A 22,500-nucleotide genomic window follows, 5' to 3' on the forward strand; every position below is an offset into this window, starting at 1 on the left:
GTGAAAAGGGACGAGAGAAAAAAAAAAGACTGAAAATCCACCTTCAAACTCCCCCACACACGCACACCCACTCCCCACCCCCAACCATCTAGAGTCAGGGCTTCGCAGGTGTCTGAAGTTCGCTCGCCCCATGAACTTGCAACGGAAACTAGTTGGAGAGGTTCGCTCCAGGATCCCTACGACGGTCAATGTCTCCATCGTGTAATTAAGGACACAGGCACCGCCTGTCAGAGAAGCTTTATTTATTTCATTTCAACCCCATGATTGATTTAATTAGGCAAATGGCTCATGTAGACAGAGCGAAGAGGAAAAGATCATAAGGAGGCCTTCACATGTCACATGTGGCGAGGCTTTTAGGAGTTGTTTTTTAATTAAAATGAAGTATGCCTGTCCCCCCGCACTGTAATTTTACTGTAACCCACCACCGTGGCAGCTATTATTGGCCACGGGGAGAGGGGTTTGATTACCCGTTCGAACAACAGCTGTTGCACCCTTGAGTGAGCACACTTCATTAAAGCTCTGGCGCTTAATTTCCCAGGAATTTGCCCAGGTCCTGAGAAACCCACTAAATCATGTAATTTTGTCACCCTGGCCGACACTGACAACTGTCAGGCGTGCGCGGCCTGGAACGTCAATACAAATGAGGTTCACGGGATAAACCCCCCCCCCCCCCCCCATACAGTACCTCGCTCAAAGACACCTTCAGGAATTATTCATAATTTTATTGTTTTTTTTTCCTTCTTCTTCTTTTAATCCAATGTGTATTGCCATGGAGTGATTTAAAATGGTCTGCGTAGCAGGATAAGGGAGAGAGCCGGAACACCACAGTGAGTGATTAGGTCTTATGGGTTTGTTGAGAACGTAAGAGCGAAATTGACTTTTCACATAAAGGACCTCTATTGTGAGGAATTATTGTGTTTGTATTTTTTTATATTGCGAGGGTCTGTCTCAAAATTGCACATGTAGTCATCTCACCTTTAATGCCGATCATTTTATGCATAATTGCCTACATGCATCAATGCCTGCCAAGCGAAGGCCTTAATAATGCAGCATGCTTGTTGGAATGCTGACATCAAAAAGCATTGCTTTTGAGTTTAGTCACAGTATGAGTTACCTAAGGGAGTCCTCATTCACATGTGATGTCACTGGCAATAAAGAAGATGGTTCTCTCTCAATCGAAGCACTTGGTTAATATCCGTATCGGTGACATTTCTTTGATTTGGCAACTTCTGCCATCTTCAAAGAATAAAGGGTCTGATCTCTTCATTTCTCTCTCTCTCTCTTTCTCTGTCTCTGTCTCTGTCTCTCATTCTCTTTCTCTCTCCAGATTTGGACGACCCCGTGGTGACGGTTCACCAGAGCGTGGGCGAGGCCAAGGAGCAGTTCTACTACGAGCGGACCGTGTTCCTCCGCTGCACGGCCAACTCGAACCCGCCCGTGCGCTACAGCTGGAGGCGAGGCCGGGAGTACCTCTCGCAGGGCTCCGACAAGGGCGTGGAGATCTACGAGCCCTTCTTTACCCAGGTAGGCCTGGGGCCCTGAGGAGCTGCTGGCAACTCTGCAACTCCCTCTTGTGCTGTGCACATTGTTTTGACTGGTAATGGTGGATTGTCAGAAACTGAAGAAACAGTGGTACTGTAGCTTTAGCTTATGTTGGGAATGGTAGACCAAAAAACATCCTTGTAGTAGTAAGATCTTAGAGTTATGTTACAGAAAGAATACAATTGTGACAAATAGCACGATTGCCGCAGGCTATACATTTCCATACTGTACATTAGTTTTTACCTCACCTCAGCATTCAGAAGCAGCTTGGAACACCCATTTTGCCTCTTAAAACCACTAAAGCGAAGGGGTCTTGCTTCATCCTGAAGGGACTTATTATACACCTACTAGCTAAAACACGAAAAGAAACTCTTTTCTTTTGACTCTGTTTCGTGGCTTTCACGGAAAAAACAAGTAGTTCACCACATAGAAGTTGAAAGTTTCAGGTGTTGCGTGTCATTTCATGGTTCTGTTCAGTTCTGTTTGGTATTTGCTGTATTCAGAACAATATTGCTCGATTATACAAATGACAAGGTCTGTTGGTCACAATGACAGAATAACAAATCTGACAAAGCCTGTGATCGGTCTGAACAATGGAGGAAGAAATCTTTTGAGATAAGAAAAAGGTTTACATTGACATTGTTGTAATAGCCTGACAGCTTATTTGAGTAACATTCCACCAAAATTCCAATCTGTCAATGACAATACCCATTGAAGCTCGGTAGAGAGACCACATCTGAAAATCCTTTTCCCCAATTTCTACTATTTTATTGTAAGTTTTCTCTCAAATTCATGTGAGAGTTTACTTTGCAAATGCGAATAGGCTTATATTACTGGCAAAAAACACCTCTACATAGGAAAACAAACTTGGGATTTTATTTCATGTCAGTGTAATTTTCACGCAAAAACAAGCACCCAAAACAAAAACACATCCCGTGCACCCTAAGTAGACACCTCTATCGCTCTCCTTTTGGTGAACATGACAGAATGTGTGTCAAAGAGGGGTTTGGAAAGGAAGTGTACGAGGCAGGGTGTGTGTAAGAGAGAGAGAGAGAGAGAGAGAGAGAGACAGACAGGAGAGGGAGAGGGAGTGAAAGAAACATTTTTGACATGAAGAGTTTTATCTGGTCCAGTGGGGAACACACAGGGATCTGACAGCTTCACAAAGACTGATTTTCAAAAAGCAAGGCTCCCTAAGACGCAGAGGGAGAGAGAGAGGGAGGGAGAGAGAGAGAGAGAGAGAGAGAGAGAGAGAGAGAGAGAGAGAGAGAGAGAGAGAGAGAGAGAGAGAGAGAGACCACGCCGAGGAGTAGGAGGCCCAGAGTGGAATCTCAAACCCCAGAACACATTTGTGTTGGTAATTAGTCAAGAGAAACACGCCATAGCCTCAACCCTGTGATGCACTCGCGGCTCCTGAGGGACTGTCAGACACGCAAAAAAGATCACAATTCACGCCACCATCGGAAAAAAAAAGAACACAAATCTTACATGATGTGAGGAGAAGGGAGGCCGGGTTCTGAAAAAGACCCCTTCCCCCACCCCTTAGCTAAACACTCCTCAGCTAAACATGGAAGTAGCATGAAGTAGCTGAGGCACTCGCAGGCCAAAGATATAAATCGCTCGCCATGCTACTGTCTGATGACAGAAAAAAAAAAAATACGGAGGGAATATCAGAGATGCCACCTTTTCAACAAAGTACAGTCATTGCATAACCCTTCAGTGTAATCCAAGCATTTCTGCCAAGTGCTATCAGCAACAGTGCAAACGTTTTTAAAGGGAAGCGGAGAGGACAGCTTGTTAATTCAATGACGGGGCTGTGGAGTATGCGGGAACACTGTGGCGGCGGCTGGGAGGCACTGCAGATTTGTGAAGGCACAGTCGGAGAGAGAGAGAGAGAGAGAGAGAGAGAGAGGGATAGAGAGAGAGAGAGAGAGAGGCCACATAGATGCTGCGAAGAGAGAGGGGGGAGATGAGGTGAACTGTCAGCTTTAGTGCCAGCCTTTAGCGTTAGCATGCTAAGAGAGAGCGTTCGATCTGCTCTGAAAGAAGCCATGGATGACCGCCCCCCTCTCCCCACCCCACCCCAACCCACCCCGTCCCCCCAAAAAACTCCCACCCTACCTCCGCGTCCCCCAAACTACCAGCACTCCTAAGGGAGGCCAGAAATTCATAATAAGCAATTTCCTAGTACGTTCAACAGTCATAAGAATAGTACTCGGAAGATCAAAGACAGCAGGGAATCACCACTGCAACGAGGTGAGGTCCTGGCAATGAGCGAAAGACTATAATAAAGCCTCATCAGCATTTTTTGCCTCTCAGATATCCCCTGCTCCCCAAAACAAGTGGGTTGTTTGATTATAAAGGCTTCACTGAGCGAATTCTACTTCAGCAGAATAGAAACGGTCCCCTCTCTGAAAGACACGGCATTTATCAGTGTACTGGAGAGTTCATTATAATTCAGCTCTGGGAGATGATATGATAGGCCTTACTGTTAGCCAGCTATCCAGTTCAATTCCATTTTTACTGGTGTGGAGGGTTTCTTTTTTTTTTTTTTTACCACAAAAGACATGCTTACAATGCAGCCTTTGAGAAAAGCTGAGAAGCCTGGATAGGGATAAAACACTGTATAATTCATGGTGCCAACTGATAATTATATGACACATCCACAAATGCTTTGGTTAGGTCCTGATTCATCGTATTTTGGCGGTACTGCATGCAGTGGTGGTTGCTGTGTGGGGAGGCAGACGCAGAACAGTTGTTGATACCAGATGCTGATTATCGGCTCGGTTAGACTTTACACACTTTGCTTGATTTGAGTTGCAGGGGGAGACGAAGATCTTGAAGCTGAAGAACCTCCGACCTCAGGACTATGCCAACTACACGTGCATCGCGTCCGTCCGCAACGTCTGCGGCATCCCCGATAAGAACATCATGTTCCGGCTCACCAACAAAACAGGTGAGGACGTTACAGCATGCCACGCGCCACGATCTGCCGAATTTAAAAGTCCTTTTAGTGAGAAAAGCCTTATGTAGGACTTACCCGAGCGATTCTTTGAATCGTTTAAATTACATCTAGAAGTCAGTAAAAGCAGCCTTTCGGCAGCCATCGTTGAAGGCAAATAGACATCATATTGAGTCGTTTGAATTACATCTAGAAGTCAGCAAATGTAGAATACACGTTTCAGCCACGCTGCCTTTCAGCAGCCAGTGTTGAAGGCAAATAGACGAGCTCAGGTGCCACAGAAAAAAAAGGTGAAAAAAAAAGACCGTTTCAGTTTAGAAGGCGGTGGCTTGCCACAGGACTACCCACTAGGGGTGTAAAACACATCTACATGCATATGAGGCCTATCTCCATTTTTATGACTGCTCTTACATGCCAGCAGGCTGTTTGGAGCTTTCAAATCACTGTCTCGGTTACACCTCTGGCACCGGAGCCTCTATTTTCATCTGCCCCGCAGAACGGAAGTTTGAAAGCCATATGTTGTGCCGTATAGTGCATCCGCGGAGACAGCGAGAGCGAATGTAAAGCGGTGGAATGTGTTTCATATGGAAATCCTAATACAGGGGCTGCGTTTTGTCTTTTATTACGTCCTGACACCAGCTGGTGCTATTGAGGCTTCTTAACAAGTGGGGGCCCACTTTGACATGCAAACTTTAAGGAAATAAGGCAGTTGGAAATCCAAGCCTGTGGTTAATGCTCCCTACCATTATGCGGTGAGTCACCCGAAATGCCTATACGCCCGCCGAAAGCTAAAGAGGCAGGAATCAGACACACCGAGAGACTGCAGAGGGTGCGTGAGAAATCACTAATCCCCGTGTCATGAGAAGCCAGTCAGTGAGCTGCTCTGCTCTGCGTGTGTGTGTGTGTGTGTGTGTGTGTGTGTGTGTGTGAGAGAGAGAGAGAGAGAGAGCGAGAGAGAGGGAGAGAGTATGTGTGCAGTTTGAGTATGCACAAGTGTGGTGTATACTGTATGTAAGTATGTAGGCATGCATATATGTTATGAGTGTGTGTGTGTGTGTGTGTGTGTGTGTTTGAATATTCAGTTTGAGTATGTGTATGGGAGTGTGTGATCAGCAATATCTATGCCTGCATGTGTTATATACTATACTGTATGTGGGCAAGCGTGTATGCAAGTATACAGCTATGTGTTGCGTGTGTGTGCGTGCGTGTGTGTGTGCGTGTGTGTGCGTGTGCTCGTGTGCGTGTGTGTGTGCGTGTGAGTGGGTAGGAAGGGCAGGGGTGTTATTGCGTGAGCGGAGATGAATAGTAAGTGCGTGTAACGCGGGGCACGCCGGCCTTATCATCCGCTAACACGAGAGCGCGTGTAGGTGCCTTTTTCTTCCCCCTCGCAACCCTGACTACTCCTGCAGCCCCCAGGTGACGTACTCCCCCCCGCCCCCCCCCTCCGCTCCGCGAGTTAATTCCGTCTGCGAAGGTTGGCGAGGGAGTCAGGGTGGAGTGTGTCGTGAGAGAGTGTGTGTGTGTGTGTGTGTGTGTGTGTGTGTGTGTAACAGGGTGGTGGTGGGGGAAACGTATTCTTAAATAAATGCCCAGCAGGCTCCGGTGAGTCTTATCTTCTCTCCCGGCGGAATTTCGCATTCTCCTTGTGATGAGGACCTGACCTTTAAGGCTTCCATTAGGAGGGGAGCCGGGAGCGGGCCGTTTTCTCTACCCACAAGCCATCTCTCTTGGCGAAGCTCCGGCCACACGGCGGGGCCTCCGTAATGACGGAAGGGAGGGAGAAAACTCCAGCCGCTCCTCGAATGCCTACACGCTTCAGGGAACACATATCCCAGCATGCTTTTAGGTCCTTTTTTCCCTCCTTTCAAACCCTCCTTCCAGACTTCTTCCTCCTATCCATCTCTGTCTTCCGTCTTTTTTTTTTTTCTCCCTCCCCCCTCCTCTCTTTTTTTTTCTCCCGAAATGCCTTCCTTTAAATTCCGCTTGTTTCGGTCCCACGCGGGTGGGAGTTGTTAATGGACAGAGCTTGTCAGTTGATGTCCTGTGTGGGTTGCCTGTGGCACTCCTGACAATCTCCTGTCCAGTCGCTTTAGCGGAGCACGTTGAGCTTAGGCAGCAGCATCTGAATAAGGGACTCATTATTTCACCACACATAGCCCACCCACCCCCCTTCATCCTCCTCCTCCTCCTCCTCTTCCTCCACCACTGTCCCCTCCCCTCCCTCTCTCTGTGTGTTGTCCCCAACCGCTAAGAGGAAAAGTTATTTTAAAACACTGTTGTGAAAAGATGCTGACAGCTAGGAGAAAAAAAGTATGCATGCAGTAAGTAGCGGCATCCTTACAGACTTGGGCAGAGGAGATATTGAACCGATGTGGATTACAAAAACAAGAATTTTCTTTCTTTCTTTCCTTCTTTCTTTCTTTGATTCTTGTTCTCTCTTTTCTGTCTGTCTTGTTCTTTCTTTCCCGCTTGCTTACTCTCTGTCTGCTCCCCTCTGTGTGTTTGCCCCCCTCTCTCTCTCTCTTTCTGATCTCTGTGTATACCCCTCACTGTGTCAGCGTAGCAGCCTGTCTATTTAAACTAAACTAAACAACCATTTTGTTTGCTCTTCCCCTTGTCCTCTCAGCCTCGCCCAACATTAAGCTACTGGTGGAGGACCCCATCATCGCCAACCCGGGGGACAGCGTCACCCTGGTGTGCATCACCTCCGGCGGGGAGCCCTCCCCCACCCTCACCTGGGTGCGCAACGCCGAGGGCCTCCCCAAGAAGAGCGTCCTGAACGGGGGCACCCTCACGCTGCCCGGCATCACCACCGACGAGGCGGGCGTCTACAGCTGCGTGGCCAGCAACAACGTGGGCAACCCCGCCAAGAAGTCCACTAACATCATCGTCCGAGGTACACTAAAGGGAGAGAGGGGGGTGGGGGGGTGGGGGAGGGGTGTACATCTATTTTAAAACACTGTCCAGGGAGGAGGCCTTGTTGTAAACAGCAGGAAGCCATGGCTGCTTTTCTCTGCAAAAAAAAAAAAGAAAAAAATCATCTGTCATCTGTTACGGTAAAATCTGCATTGTAGTTGCGGCTGATGAAGCACAGGCTGCCTGAACCCCTTTGAACTCTTCACAGTGCCCCGGCAGCGAGAGTGAAGGGAAGGGAAAAAAAGACACATAAAAGTCCCCCCCACGCCCCCATACTAATCATTGTCAACATTTTCCAAAAGACTTTTTCAGAAGGGCCCCCCTATTATCGGGCCACATTGAATTAGCTAGTGATTATCGCAGCGACGGCTATAATGAAATGACAATTCCCGGGGGAAGGACAATAAGGATCACAACAATGCGGCAGCGGCGGCACATGGCCCGTACATGAAACAGCCTGCAGCGGTGGACTCCCACCACTCGGCTGCTTTGCCGCCGCTTGCCAGTCAAGATGATGGGCAGAACGCTAAGATGAGACGCCTGAATGGGCGCTCTTTTTTCCCTTCGCAGCACATTAAACAAATCCGAACAACGCTATTTGCATACAGAGTGTGTGTGCGTGTGCGTGTGTTTTGAGTGTGTGTGTGTGTATTTGCGTGCATGTGTGCGTTCGTGTGCTGCACGCAAAGCACATGATCAATAGTTTTACGGGCGATTTAATGTTAGCGTTAACGTCAGTCTGATTGTATAGACGTGGCGGTCTAATGCGTAATGGCCCAGGGAATGATCCCTTTTCAAGGGAAACGCACACGAGAGCACGCTTAATAGTGTCATAAACAGAGTGTTAAACTCACACTAGCATGATCTCCAGGTGTCAGTTTTCCCACTTATCAAATTGGGAAGATGAGCATCGTATGTAACTCGATAGCTAGCCAAAACCTCTGGCAGTCTACTTCCTTTCAGTGGCGGTTTCTCATCTCACATCCCGGTATTGATATTTCCAGACATCCCGCATCACTGTCTGTAGCAGAGGAGTTAGGTGACCTTGACTATGAGTTAGTTCGTGGGCATCCAGATCGACTTCAAGTCAGATGCAATGGTCATCGGAACCTGGTGGAAGGCACTGTAGCTGTAATGAATAAACAGGACTGGCTGTATGTCTCAGGTTTGCGATTGTTCGTCCACCAGCAAGGCTTCTCACATTCGTAGAAGGGATTTTTGAAGGGATAAATGAACTCTAGAAGGAAAGTTCAGGGCTTGTCTTTCTCTCCGTGTGCACTGAAGACGAATATGTTCAGTGTGTGAGGGGGGGGATCTGCAATGCAGGTGAAAACGGAAAAAAAAGAGAAGATTTTCTGAAACATTGATGTGCAACTCCCTGAAGGCAACTCCTTACACCCACCCTACACACGCACTCACTCACACTCTCACTCACTCTCGCTCACACACACACACCCCTGCTGTCCTGGTCAGAACAGCTGTTGGACGTTACTTCACAGTTAGGCCCCCTCTCAGCAGCAGCTCCCCAGCGTGCAGAGAAAGCTGTTAGCACATCTGGAGCCGCGTGTTTGAGTGCGAATCCTTTTATTTCCGACGACTCTCTGGCCCCCATAAGAAGTCATCACCCCCCCCCCCCCCCCCCTCACACACACACACACACACACACGCACACACACATACACACACACACACACACACACACACACACACACACACTCTCTCTCTCTCTCTCCCTCTCTCTCACACACACACACATATACAGTACATACTCTCTCTCACACACACACACACACACACACACACACACACACAACTACACAACCTCTCACTTCTCTGCAGAAAAAGCGCATTTGCATGGGGAGGTGGATTTCTTGCCCCCCCCCCCCCTTCTGCACCCCTCTCGTCCCCAATCCCACTACCCTCGCCCTCTTCCCAGACACTTTATCTTACACTCACCCCTCGCCCCCCCCACCCACCCCCCTCCTCTGCCGTTTCTTTTCTGGAGGCTGGGGTTGGTGAGCGGGAGTCAGATGTGCTGCCAAGGCAGAAGATCAGCCGCCCGGTGACAGAGAGACGGAAAAGCTGCTGAGTGAGAGGATGGAGGGTGAGAGAGAGAGAGAGAGAGAGAGATGGAAGGAGCGGAGAGGCAGAGAGAGAGAGAGAGAGAGAGAGAGAGGGAGGGAGCGAGAGGGAGGCGCAGCCGAGAGGAGAGGACGGTATCGCACAGTGCCCAGCCTAGCTTTTTCTCTCTCTCTCTCTCTCTCTACCCCATCCCTCCCTCTCTCTCTCCCTCTCCCAATCTCTCCCTCTCTTTCTCTCTCTGACAGCGAAAACCTCGGAGCCGTAGCTCTGTGCAGCTTAGCTGGAGATAGCCACGAGTGCCACGAGTCTCGGGGCTCCGCTGTCATATGCATATTTTAGCGTCAGCTCGCGAGGCCACTGGTCAAGCCAGGACACAGATTTTTTGGCGTCCCCCTTTTTATGCCGATGTCCCAGGAAGCCTCAGAGAAACGCACTGACATTTGTGTTCTCTCTCCGCACACTCCGGTCCAGCCACAGAATTAGTTTGCAATATTTATGATGCACATAATTGCCTTTCTACAACCGGGGCCCTAAAATAAATAAGGCTGCCCAACACACCATAAATCTTCACTCAGGTCGTTTCATAAGGACCCCTTATGTGTACGATGTTTTTTTTTTTTTTTTTTTTGCTTTTGTTGTTATGAGTGCTTCATTGTCTGAGGATGTGCAATAATAGTAATTTATGTTGTTTGACTGTAGACAGGGAAAATTTCAAAAGAGCTGCACCCATTGGAAATAACAGAGCAATTTCACTGTTTGTAAATATCACCCACGTCCTTGACAAAAGATGAGCGCACACAGAGACTATGGGGGTCATTCTTTACTCGATGTGACAATTGCTATTTATCTTGTGCTTTAAAATCCAACAAAGGAGCAGCTATTATTTCTAAAGATTATAAGGACAGTTTAAGGACTTATTGCAGGACTCATTGCCTCCAAAGAAAAGCCTTCAACCATTTTGGAGTGGTTCCCATCTCTCTCAGTTCACATTCTACAAACAATACTACTTCATGCATGCGTCCATGTGCCCAAATCCCTCATTTCCCCTCTGTGATATAAGCTGATGCGTGAGTGTGGGGGCGGAGGCCAAGAGCTTTACAGTGCCTCTGTGTGTGTGTGTGTGTGTGTGTGTGTGTGTGTGTGTGTGTGTGTGTGTGTGTGTGTGTGTGTGTGTGTGTGTGTGTGTGTGTGTGTGTGTGTGTGTGTGTGTGTGTGTGTGTGTGCGTGTGCGTGTGCGTGTGTGTGTACAAGGACGTGGACACACCATGAAAGGTCCACCATGACCTCCACCTAGATCCCACCCCTCCCCCCCCCCCCCCCCCCCCGACCTTTTCTTTTAATTTCAACGTGCGCAGGAATCACAAATGCCCCATTAGCCCTGATGATGACGGCGATACGGGCTCTCTGGAGTGGCCGCAGAGTACACTGCGCATGGGAGATAAGGTGTTCCGCCCGCCGCCAACGCAAGAGGAAGTTTTACTAACGCCTCTCCGCCATCGCTGCTGATCGCCCCGTAGCACAGATGGCAGGAAATCTCATTTAGTCTGGGGTGGGGTGGAGTGGAGTGGGGTGGGGGGGGAGTGAGGAGGAAGTGGTGTGTATGTGTGTGTGTGAGTGAGAGAGAGAGTGAGTGAGAGAGAGAGAGCGATTGTGTGTGTGTGTGTGTTTGTGTGTGTGTGTGTGTGTGAGAGAGAGAGAGTGTGTGCGTGTGTGTGTGTGTGTGTGTGTGTGTGTGTGTGTGTGTGTGTGTGTGTGTGTGCGTGTGCGTGTGCGTGTGCGTGTGCGTGTGTGTGTGTGTGTGTGTGTGTGTGTGTGTGTTGGTGGTGGTGGTGGTGAGGGGGGGTGGCGAGCGGGTCGGCGGCTGGAATAAGCAGGGGGGGATTGAGAGGAAGAGCTATATTGCACGGGAAGGATTTCACTCGGGGTAATCTCGCCGCTGCCTGCCGCTCGCCGGCTGTAGCCGGTGCCTAATCATAGTGCCATTTAATAGGCAATTCCACGTGTCACCTGTCCGCCTGCCACAGAGAAAAAGAGAGCCCAAATTAGGAGACAGCCTGGTGGCACGAATTGAAGTCATTTTGCACTGGTTTTGGTATTGTTCTCAGAGAGAGAGAGAGAGAGAGAGAGAGAGAGAGAGAGAGAGAGAGAGAGAGGGGAGAGGGAGAGGATGAGAGTTCTGGCTGAACTCCTTGGCCTCTTTTACAGTGTCATGTCAGTTGAAAGGTGTGCGGTGTTCTCTGCCCACTCAAAAAGAATATTTGGCTTGTCTTTACAAGTCACCCAAAAAGACCATTTATTTAAACATTGTACTTACGTGCCATTTTTCTCAAATGGTGTTATTCAACCCTAAAAGACCCCTCTGGCTTAGCTTCCTCAGAAGATGGATTTGTTAAAATTCGGTAGCTTCCCAATATGATGGCTTTGTCAGCAGTTTTGTCAAAAGTCTCAACACTAATAGCCTGTCAAAAAATGGCCTCCCAGTGAACGTCCCAATGAAATATTTCAGGTTTTTTTTATGCTACTACAATTCAGAACTACATAAGCATTGCACAGTATAGTACAGTGCAGAAATGTACCTTTCTAAGGTCTGTTTCATAGGAATAATCAGTTTTGTATAAGCAAATTTATAAATAAATGTTGATGATATATGAATGTGACCAACAGATAACACGTCTCTCATTCTCACTAGCCGCACAGTCTATGCTAGTGCGATCTGCGTCATGTTGACTGACCACTTGCAATACCTTGGACTGGAAGGCTGGCGTGCTAGCAAGAAAGCTAAAACCCATTGGTGTTACAGTAGCGTCTGTCGCTAACACGTCTCTCAAGGCGTCGGGAGGGAAGTTTATGTACTTCCTGCACAGCTACCGTGCCAGCTGGCTAGCGCTACACCAGCGTGCTAGCGAGTCCCAACTGTGCTATTTTTAGTGCATGCAAGGTTTTTGGATTATTATTATTAGCTCATTAGTTTTAGGATTCCTCTCAGCCATCCTTATTGCTGCTTTAAAGTTTGATTAGCTCTACTACGAGGTCTTGCATAACCTTGACATGCCACTGGGGAAATAGATTTACTGGGTAGGAAGGAAGGAAGGAAGTTGTCCTTCCCAGGGCAGGTGAAAGTTAAGACCCCCCCCTCCCCCCCTCCCCTGCCCCCTCTTAGTCTCTTAGTCTCTGAGGCTTACAGGTAGCGTCCCTCGACTACCCCCATGTGTCCCCCGCGAGCTAGCCCTCCCTGACAGCTGTAAGCCTTGCCCTGGCAGCAACATCATCAATAAAATAAACCCCAGCCACTTGAGCTATCACGCAGTATTGAGCTCTGGCAGTAAAAGCATCAGACATCCTGAGAAGATTATTCGGGCCTCGGCGCAGGGGGGCTCCGGTGTGGTGCGGTGCGGAGCGGCGCGGGGGCCGGGGGAAAAATAGCCTGACGCATGTGCTTTATAACTTATTTATAAATGCGATGGGCGGGGTGAGGGGGTGGGCTTGGGGTTGGCAGTTGGAGGGGAGCGGAGGGGCTAGTGGGGGGGGGTTGGGTCGAGGCGTGGGAAGCTGGGTGTTTGGGTTTGCTGAGACTGCAAACTGCCAGAGAAAGCGCTCGCCTTTATTTATTTACAAATATCATCTCCAGTCCGGGATGTTTTTTTTTCTGATGAGGCGATGAAAGTAGGCGGGTTGGGCTGGGGTGGGGTGGTGTGGCGGGGGTAATATATTAAACCTTCTCATTTTTCCTTCCCTAAGTGGCCCTCTACCCCTCAGCATTGAAATGACGGCCCTCAATCTGGACCCAAGTGTACTTGTCAACTCAGCAGAATGGAATTCACACCCACATCATATGTATCCTATACATGTGTCACTAAATGATGTAGATAACCATAGCCCCTTGTGAGAAAGCACCTACTGTATGTGACCAAGAATAATATTATTCCAAATAAAATAAAATGAAATAAAATAGAATCAATTTCATTTAATGTGAGATGACATTCTGGAAATCTATTTTCTGGCAACACAATTTGTTCCAATACGTTTTCACTATCAAACAAGAGTCTCCTAGTCGTATCTTATTGATTGGTAGGAGATTCATTGTGAGACAGTGTTTGTCTCTGAAACACACAGTGATGCATCATGTTTTCTATCTGATAATGAGGAGTACCCACCTGATAAGTACCCAGAATTCCACTCTGGAGAGCACTGCCTTTAAGAACTGCTGAGAGTCCATTTTTGGTGTGACCCTTTTGGTAACCTCATTCTCACAGGAAGAGGTACACACTACAATAATAGAGTAACCTAGTCCCTGTTTGTCAATTAGAGTCTTTTTTTACCCCAAGTTCCACTGTGGGTCCTCCCCTGTACAGAGAAGTCGGTTAAATTAGTTTATTGCCGGTTCTGACAAAGGAGTTGAAAGATGGGGTTCTCATAAAAGCAGTGTCCAAGTTTGGTCTGTGCTCCATAAGAACAGTAACCTCTCTCCAGCCTGGGAGGATGTGCTGTTGTGAACAAACCCATTTTCACCTGAGGTTATGTGACATGGCTGCTCACAGGTCTGCTGCTCTTTTCACCTAACCACCATTCGGAATTACATTTCGTCTCACCATTTACTTGTCTCATCTCACATCATCATCACTGTCATCATCATCATCATCATCATCATCATCAAAACATAGCCAATCGTGACCTAGCTTCAGGTGGTGTCAGTCCGTAGTCCATAAACTGAGCGGCTCTTTTTTGTGGCAATTTTCAAAACGGTGCCCTTTTTGCTTGTGTCATCAGAGGCAGCAGGACGCCATCATCTTTCTCCCGTGGCAAAAAATAAAAATAAAAAAGCGCCTCCTGCCCGGGCCTCCTCTTGGCACCGTCGACACCTCAATTTTGGGGAGTTATGAGTGAGCGGCACGGACCCACTGTAGGCTCCGCCATGGCAGGAGATTAAGAAATCAGCGTCAAGCAGCCGCCACCAACAACACCAAGCTGCAACCTGACTATGGCAGTTTTTTTCTCCCCCCCCCCCCCCCCCCCACACACACACACTACTCCGTGTGAGGATCGCACAGCTTGTCACTCTATAATTGCACGCCTGTAATACCCCTTTCTGATAATGGCCCAGCTGATGTGAGAGGATTGAATTCGCAAGCATTACACCTTGCCAGGTTTTTTTTTTTTACGGGGGTTATCCGACGTCGAGACTCTCACCATTTCAGCTCAATTACAGCATTGATTAAGTCGCAAATATGCCTCGGAGATATTTGCCTAACCTAGGAGGTTTTTTTATGTAACAAACCTCTCAAAGTATCATGACCTGATTTATTTTTGGGTTTCGTTTTTTTTTTTTTTTTTTTTTCCAACCGAAGCAATCGGATTTATGGAGCTTCGTACTCCTGTGTCGCCAGTGTAACTTTTCTGGCCCACGCTGAAAAGAAACTTCGGCTGCCAACGTTTGCTGCCTGCATGTTAAGCAGCATGTTAATCAGCTCACATCAGATTTGTTTTTTAAATAATTTATCCCACTCGCCGTGCATCGCATCTCCATAAATGAACTGAAAATGAGTTTTTGGTAGAAGGGGCTCGAGCGATCGAACGGGCGACTCTCGTGAGGCGCTCTCCTCCATCGTCCTCTCTTCGCCCGTCTCCCGTCCCCCAGAGCCTCGAAGGGACAAAGGGCCTGTCCAGACACTTACCGACTGACGGGGTCGTCTGTCTCCCAAGGATCCCGTGGGAGGAAGAGAGAGGCATCGGGAGATGCCTAACTGTAGATTACTTTCTCCGCCACTGTGCAGCGTGACCCACACTGCTCGAGAGAACGCGATGGATATTGAAACAGGGATTTAACCCTTAGATGCATAGGCTACCAATACCTACACTCTTCCATGAGTGGGGTCAAAAATGACCCCAATTAGAATGCATGCGTTTTTTGCTGTAATCTCAAATAATGTCTCTCATTTTGGTTAAAGATGATGATTTTTATTATATATTTGTCTAAAATGTTTTTATTTCATGTTGGACATATTGATGCATTACTTTTTATTAACATTTTATTACAAAACAGCTTTTAGATAGGCAAAAAAGGTAAACATCCTAAAATTATCTCAACATAGGTGAATAGGGTCAATTTTTTAACTTAGAGATATCTTCATGAAACTTTACCAGTTGAATACTCACATAAATAGGAGAAAAAAACGTATTGCAAGTTTTCTGTATTTATGTTTAAATATGCTAATTAGGTTGTGTCTAATTAAATATGCGCTAATTTGCATATATGTTTTGATGCAAAGAATCTGACCATTGGAAAAAGCCAGGTTGAAAATATTTTTTTTGTAGTGTTAATATATCAAATAAAAAAACATTTACAGAGGTGATTATGAATATCTTCTTTTGTTATCCAGTAAATCAGAAGGTACTGCCAATTGGCTTAAAAAAATGGATTTTTGCCCTATTTTTAGGCATAAAAAGTCATACAAATCAGGCCAAGAACGCTATATCAACAAATCCCTCTGTAAATATCGCTTGGTGAATTCTGCTTCACAATTATAGGAAGAGCGGACATCGAAGGATCAAAAAGTGACGTCGCTATGAACGCTTGGCCGCCACATTATATGATGATACTTAGATTTATGTTGTTGTGTAAAAATAGCCTTCAGGATGGTGAAACTGCTGACATGAGATGTGATAATCAACAGTAAATGTATACCTGACTGCCACAGTTGATAAAAATCAAAAGATCCTAGGGTTAACTTTTGAAATTCCATAGAAAATGCTTGGGGTCATTTTTGACCCCACCTATGCGGATCGGTGGTACTGATACAAAACATTAAATTACTTTAAAAATATAACAGTTAGACACAAATCCAGATGGCCTCATGTCAAAGACAACCTATTTGAGGAATACATAGAAGGTTAAATGAAAAAAAAATAAAATGAAGAAGATACTGCAAGAAAACAACCTCTGGGGTCATTTTTGACCCCACTTATGCATCTAAGGGTTAAAAAAAAAAAAAAAAGTTCTACTCCAGTGGCAGTTGAGACAGCTCTCTATATGCACTTCCAGCTGAGGATTAAAAAAAAAAAAAAAAAAAAAAAAAAAAAAATGGCCGAGACTCTGAAGCAGAGAGCTGTCATGAGGAACTGAAGTGCATTTGTTGTGGTAATGGCCTGGCACACTTTGGGGTGAGTGAAGCCGTATTGTGATGCCTCAGCTAATGAACTGCGCTTTATGGCTTCCAACCCCCCCCCGGTCAATTTTGCAAGTATATGTTGCCAGGTTTTACAGTTGCCCGCGGCGTTCGCACACTTATCCGACACTCAGGTGTGCCTGCGACGTTCTAAAGAAGCTTTAAAGAGCACGCCTGTGTGCATTAGGCGTGCAACATAAACATGTGACAGGATGCCTGCAACAGGCTCATTACACAAATAAATAAAGCAGTTCGCTGAAAACTTGAGGCATTTAATCTGTTGGCAGGTTTCCCGGGCAGGCAGGGTTTAAACCAGTAGGGTCTAAACTTCCACAGTGTCTCCATTAAAATCCAATCAATTTCAGGACATGGCTTAGACTGCGTGTTGGACCCCTGCCGTTAACTTTAAATCCCGTGCCTGTGGTACTCTTACTGCGTGAAGAGTTTCGAACCAGACACATATTAAGTCATAGGTAGGACTTTAAACGGATGCAAAGCAGAGATCATAAAGGCTCTCTCGTGACAGCAGTCTTCATTTCATGCATCGTGTACTAAGCACAGTGTGGTCAGACTTCCAGCGTTCAGTGCAGATTTGCCAACCTACCCACTGTTTTTTATTGACCCAGTCGCCGCTGTGTTTGCAGTGCATACGCCTTTATCAGTGATTCATCTTCAGTAGGCTGGCTGCTACACTTTGAGTCAGTAGGCCAGGGGAGCAGATTGTCCATTGGAGCTATGGTGCTCTTTGTGCGTGTGTGTGTGTGTGTGTGTGTGTGTGTGTGTGTGTATGATTGTGAACATTTGTACCCATGTGTTTGTATAGTTGTCTACATTTTTCTGTTTTGTGTGCATGTGTGTGCCTTTGTGAGTGTGTGTGCCTTTGTGTGTGTGTGACTTTGTGTGTGTGCCTTTGTGTGTGTATGTTTGTGTGTGTATGTGTGTGTGTTTGTGACTTTGTGTGTGTGTGTCTGTGTGTGTGCGCACATATGTGTGTGTTGAGCTGTGTGGTTTAGCTATCTTTCCCCCTAGAACATCAGTGGCATTCTCAAAGTCCATGCCTGGAGGGAGTCTCAGTGCCCCCCCCCCCCTCCCATTCACAGAGACAGTGAGATAGTCTATTTTTATATCCGGGGAACGGTTATGTACGCAGACTGCGGTTAAGACGGCAGCCTTAATCAACTCGGCGTCTGAGAAGTTCCACATTACCTGGTGTGACGGATCCTCGTGTCACTCTGACATGACATGTCATTAATACCAAGAAGGACGGAATGTGAATTTTTTATGCAGAGTGCCTAAAAAGATCACGCGACTCGTTTTTTCCCCGTAAATGCAAGGGTAGCGCCTTCAAACGGACACGGGGAGGGTCCGTCACAGCCAGAGCACATAAATCTTCAACCCCAGCGACGTGGAGCGTTGTGAACTGAGACGGAGTTGAAATTCATTTCCTCTTCGTTTCTCCCCCACTCCACGCGTACTACTTTAAAGGGGTGGGGGGGGGTGGGGGGGGGGATCTACACATTCTTTTTTCAAACACCATTTCTTAAACACGGCATTACTAATAGTTCAATTTGTGACGGCCCATTTTCGAGGCTAAAGACGTTTTCGAAGCCCCGTAATTGCCTTGTGTGCCGTTACAAGCCAAGGAATGGGTTTTCTTGATAGGGTCGACTTGTGCCGAACATCCAATCAGGCTTTGAGCATGTGTGTGTGTGTGTGTGTGTGTGTGTGTGTATGTGTGATTCTTCTCCTGTAGGGAGACACTGGTTTTGACACTGGAGAATGGCTACAGTCATCAGCTGCTTTGGTGTGGGTTTTTCCGGGTGTCTTTTTAATGCACTGTAGCTGGCATTAATGGCCATCTGCGTGGAAATATTTGCACAAAAGCGTGGCAGCATGCTGGATGGCTTGGTATTGATCCAAAACACCAGCGATGAGGCCGCAGCTCCAAGCTCCGCGATAGGATGGAGTCACTGAAGTAAAGAGGATAAATTAATGGAGAACAACACAGTGTATTAGCCCACGAAGGCCTCGAATATAGTCGAACAGAATAACATAATATTGTGTAGCAAAGCATAGTGTAGAAAATGGAACAGAAAGGAAGGTCATTATCTTGACAGAACCAGCACTTTGTTGAGATTTCCATCTGTCTGTGGATGATATTTGTTTCACCTTCACAAAACAGTCAAAGCTAAAATGAGAAATCATTGGTGGTCTCACTGTTCTTTAAAATGGTTTGTGTATTAATGGTCCGAGCCAAATTCGAGCCCATTGAGGCTAGACTGTCATCTTACGCACACAAACAGATAGCAAGAGCAAGAAATGCTTCAGCTCCCAAGACTCCCTACAGATATTCTTCTTTTTCATGTATATTGCTATGTTTTCTTTCTCATATCCTATCATCATGTATAAAGCGGTAATGACAAAAGAAACAAAATCAATGGAAAATGATTTGGAAAAAACATGAAGATAGTCCAGCAGCAGTCGTAGACAAATGAAATCACCTTCCTCACACACCTATTCTGTGAGCTAATAGAGACATTTGATTACAGCTCGGAGCAATTCCCCAAATATAATGCGGCTTTATTATCCTGTCCTGTCCATGCGTCGGTGCTGTTACAGCACGTCTGTGTGTAGTTCACTGAGCAGTCATCCGCTAGTCCCTTCGAGTGTTTTTTTTTTTTTCCTTTTTGCCAAGAGGTGATCTCAGGATTATGACCATCATCTTTTTTTCCGCTCTGATGCGAAGAGTTAGAGTCTTCGGCGGCGTTCGTTCGCTCCAATTTGTCCATCACTATTTGCATCCTTATTGTTGCTGACGCCCTTTAATCTTTATAAACTATACAGAGAAACAGTGCAGAGAAATGCTGCGGGAGCACATAGTCTTATTCGCCTTACTGTGTTAAATGTCAGGTATAATTAAAATAAATTTTATTCGCTAGGCTTTTTCCCTCTCTCTCTCTCTCTCTCTCTCTCTGTCTCTCTCTCTCTCTCTCCCTCTCTCTCTCTCCCTCTCTCTCTCTCTTTCTCTGCATCCCCACAAAGCTGCTTGCTTGCAAAGTCTTGTGTATGAATCCCCCTGGAGCGAGAAGAGGTTGGCGGCAGCAAAGACAGAAAAGAGTGGAGAGGGAGAGAGGATGAGACCTTGAGCACACTGACTGGAAGTGAGGGGATAATGGCCTCGATATTTAACCCGTTCCTTACTGCTCCATCGTGATCACATGTTGTAAGACATTTATGAGTAGACGTTTATGAGAGTGTTAGGGCTGTGTAAGGGCGTTTAACTATAAAACTGTCAACGATACTGAGTGACCACAAAGCATTGACCTTGGGAGCGAGCAGTGTGCTGGAAAATGTGCTTGTTGTACTGCAGTGTGACCCTTGGAATTTCTCCCCCTGGTTTGACATTTGTCCTTGTGGACAGAAATGGTCAGTCGCCGCAGCCTTTAAACCTTCAACTAGTCCAGTTTAGCACCCTTGACCCAAAGCTGTTCCCTAAGCATAGGTCAGCCGTCGCTTAACTTGCTCCCCCTACTGCCTCCTCTTTCTTCTCTCTCTCTCTCTCTCTCTCTCTCTCTCTCTCTCTCTCTCTCTCTCTCTCTCTCTCTCCCTTCTCTCATCTGTTTTTCTCAGCCATGGTCATTTTATGTCTTTGCAGATACCTACATACATACTGTAATATGTTTGTATGTAGTAATTTCTCAGACAGATAACGGCATGTGTTCAATGAAATTGGTCTTCTCAGTAGAGAGAAGGAATAAGAACCGGTGGTGAAATGGTGAAAGCAATATGAAACTATTCAAGACCTTTCATTGTCCTTTCTCTTTGTCTTGTCTCGTCTTTTTTCCCCTTCTCATCCACTTTCCCTCATTCCCCCCACTGTACCCAGCCTTGAAAAAGGGTCGGTTCTGGATCACGCCGGACCCCTACCACAACGACGACAACATCCAGATCGGCCGCGAGGTGAAGATCTCGTGCCAGGTGGAGGCGACGCCGCCCGACGAGCTGCAGTTCAGCTGGCTGAAGAACGGCCGCCCGCTACGCAGCTCCGAGCGCATGGTCATCACGCAGACCGACCCGGACGTGGCGCCCGGCACCACCAACCTGGACATCATCGACCTCAAGTTCACCGACTTCGGCACGTACACCTGCATGGCGTCGCTGAGGAACGGAGGCATCCCGGAGATCAGCATCGACGTCAACATCTCCTCCACCACAGGTAAGTCTAGACCGTCCAAATTACCCCACCATAATTGGGGGGTACTGCTCATAGTTGGAATTACGGGAGGGGGGTACATATGTTCTAGCGCCACGGTGGTTAAAAATGGTACGGTCCAAAATAGGGGTGTCTGAAACGCTTCACATTAGAACGTTCCTACAGTGAGAATAGGAGTTGACTTGTATCGTAACTGTAATAATATTTTTTCACAATATCAAAAATATGATGTGACCCCCCCTAAACTGATATTTCTGTCTCTTTGGGGGTTACAGGGTCTTCATTGGGGGGTATAGTACCCCCAGTACCCGATGTAGTTCGAACTATGGACGCCAGGTATTTGTGTCCAGAGGTGGACACAAGTAAAAGTCCTCCGTTACTTCTTTAAAGGTAAAGCTGGGTGATAGTTCGACTCGTTTATCTGAGGTGACATGAAGTTGGAACAGTTGGGGCAGCGACACCACTCTTATTCCACCACTCTTGCTCTCCCGGTCCTGGACATAACTTGAAGTAGGACCGGTAAAAAAGAAAATATGTTAGGGCTTCAACACTGCACTGAGCCAGCAGATTTCACCCTCAAGTTCCACCGCTGAATTACGAGTGCGCGCGTGGGAATGTACGAGTTTGCGAACTGCGATGATTAACGGAAAGAAGAACAGGAAGGGATTAGAAACGGGACTATTCACTCACGCCTGCGTCTCTGTGGTGCAACAGTGGAGCGTATTCAGCTGTTAAGGGAAAGGTTACTGTGTCTAGCCTGCCTAGGTAGGGTTTTAGTGCTTTTGCATTTCAAATGATAAATTACCGCACCTGCAGCACCCATGCCTTAGGGTGGACTTCCCGGGAACATGCAGTATGCTAAAACATTGGCTCTAAACAGCCTAACATTAAAGCATGCTTTACATAAATTACCACGCATGTGAGTGTGCGATTTGTGCTACTCTTTTCACCATTTACACCTATGTTGCTGCTCTTGATGTTGAACAGTCACAAGCTGGTTGAACTAGAGTGGGAGCAAATGATTTGCACCCAGTAATTACGATGGTTATATATTTAATGTGTCATAAGTGTTCAGTCTATATGCAACTCTAGCTATCTACAGTACGTTAACGATTGTGGAATATGATTGTAGTCGTTTTTCAGGTATACGAAGACGTGCAAAGAGATTTTTAAAAAAAGAATTGTGCACATATGTGCTTCTAAACAGTCACTTTTTGCATCAGTATTGTCTAATAGTCTATATCTGTTTGCCACAGAAATTGATGAAGCGCTAGGTCGCCCACACCATTTTTTGAACGTGTCTTCATAAGGACACAAGCTAATGCTGTGCAAAGGAGTTGGATCTGGCACCGTCTGCCATGTCCTCTGCTGTGTGAGATTGAGCGCTGGCTTGGGCGCCAGGCAGGCAGCGCACAGGGCAGATGTGAACGCCAGTGTATTCCTGCTAAATCATTATTAATTTGTGCTCATCCATGCGTCCCCTCCTAAATAGGGACTAATTGAGGTGGATGGGTTTCTAATGGTTTGTGGGACGTTACAACACTATGCCAAAAAGCCTAATCATTATTTATTGCGAGGTAGCAGAAGTTTACAATAACAGAATTTATTGTCGTTCTCGCCAA

The 22,500-nt window shown here is 46.7% G+C and overlaps 1 protein-coding gene across 1 annotated transcript in view; it reads left to right on the top strand.

Annotated features, from left to right (window-relative positions):
• mdga2a (MAM domain containing glycosylphosphatidylinositol anchor 2a) overlaps positions 1-22,500 on the top strand; it is a 142,425-nt gene that overhangs the window by 50,030 nt on the left and 69,895 nt on the right. Inside the window, exons 4-7 of the mRNA XM_062523437.1 lie at positions 1,328-1,524; positions 4,366-4,498; positions 7,131-7,400; positions 20,552-20,881. Coding sequence (XP_062379421.1) covers positions 1,328-1,524; positions 4,366-4,498; positions 7,131-7,400; positions 20,552-20,881 — 930 coding nt within the window. The remainder of the gene's footprint in view (positions 1-1,327; positions 1,525-4,365; positions 4,499-7,130; positions 7,401-20,551; positions 20,882-22,500) is intronic.

Source organism: Sardina pilchardus, chromosome 20, assembly GCF_963854185.1.
Source record: "Sardina pilchardus chromosome 20, fSarPil1.1, whole genome shotgun sequence".
NCBI lineage: Eukaryota > Metazoa > Chordata > Actinopteri > Clupeiformes > Clupeidae > Sardina > Sardina pilchardus.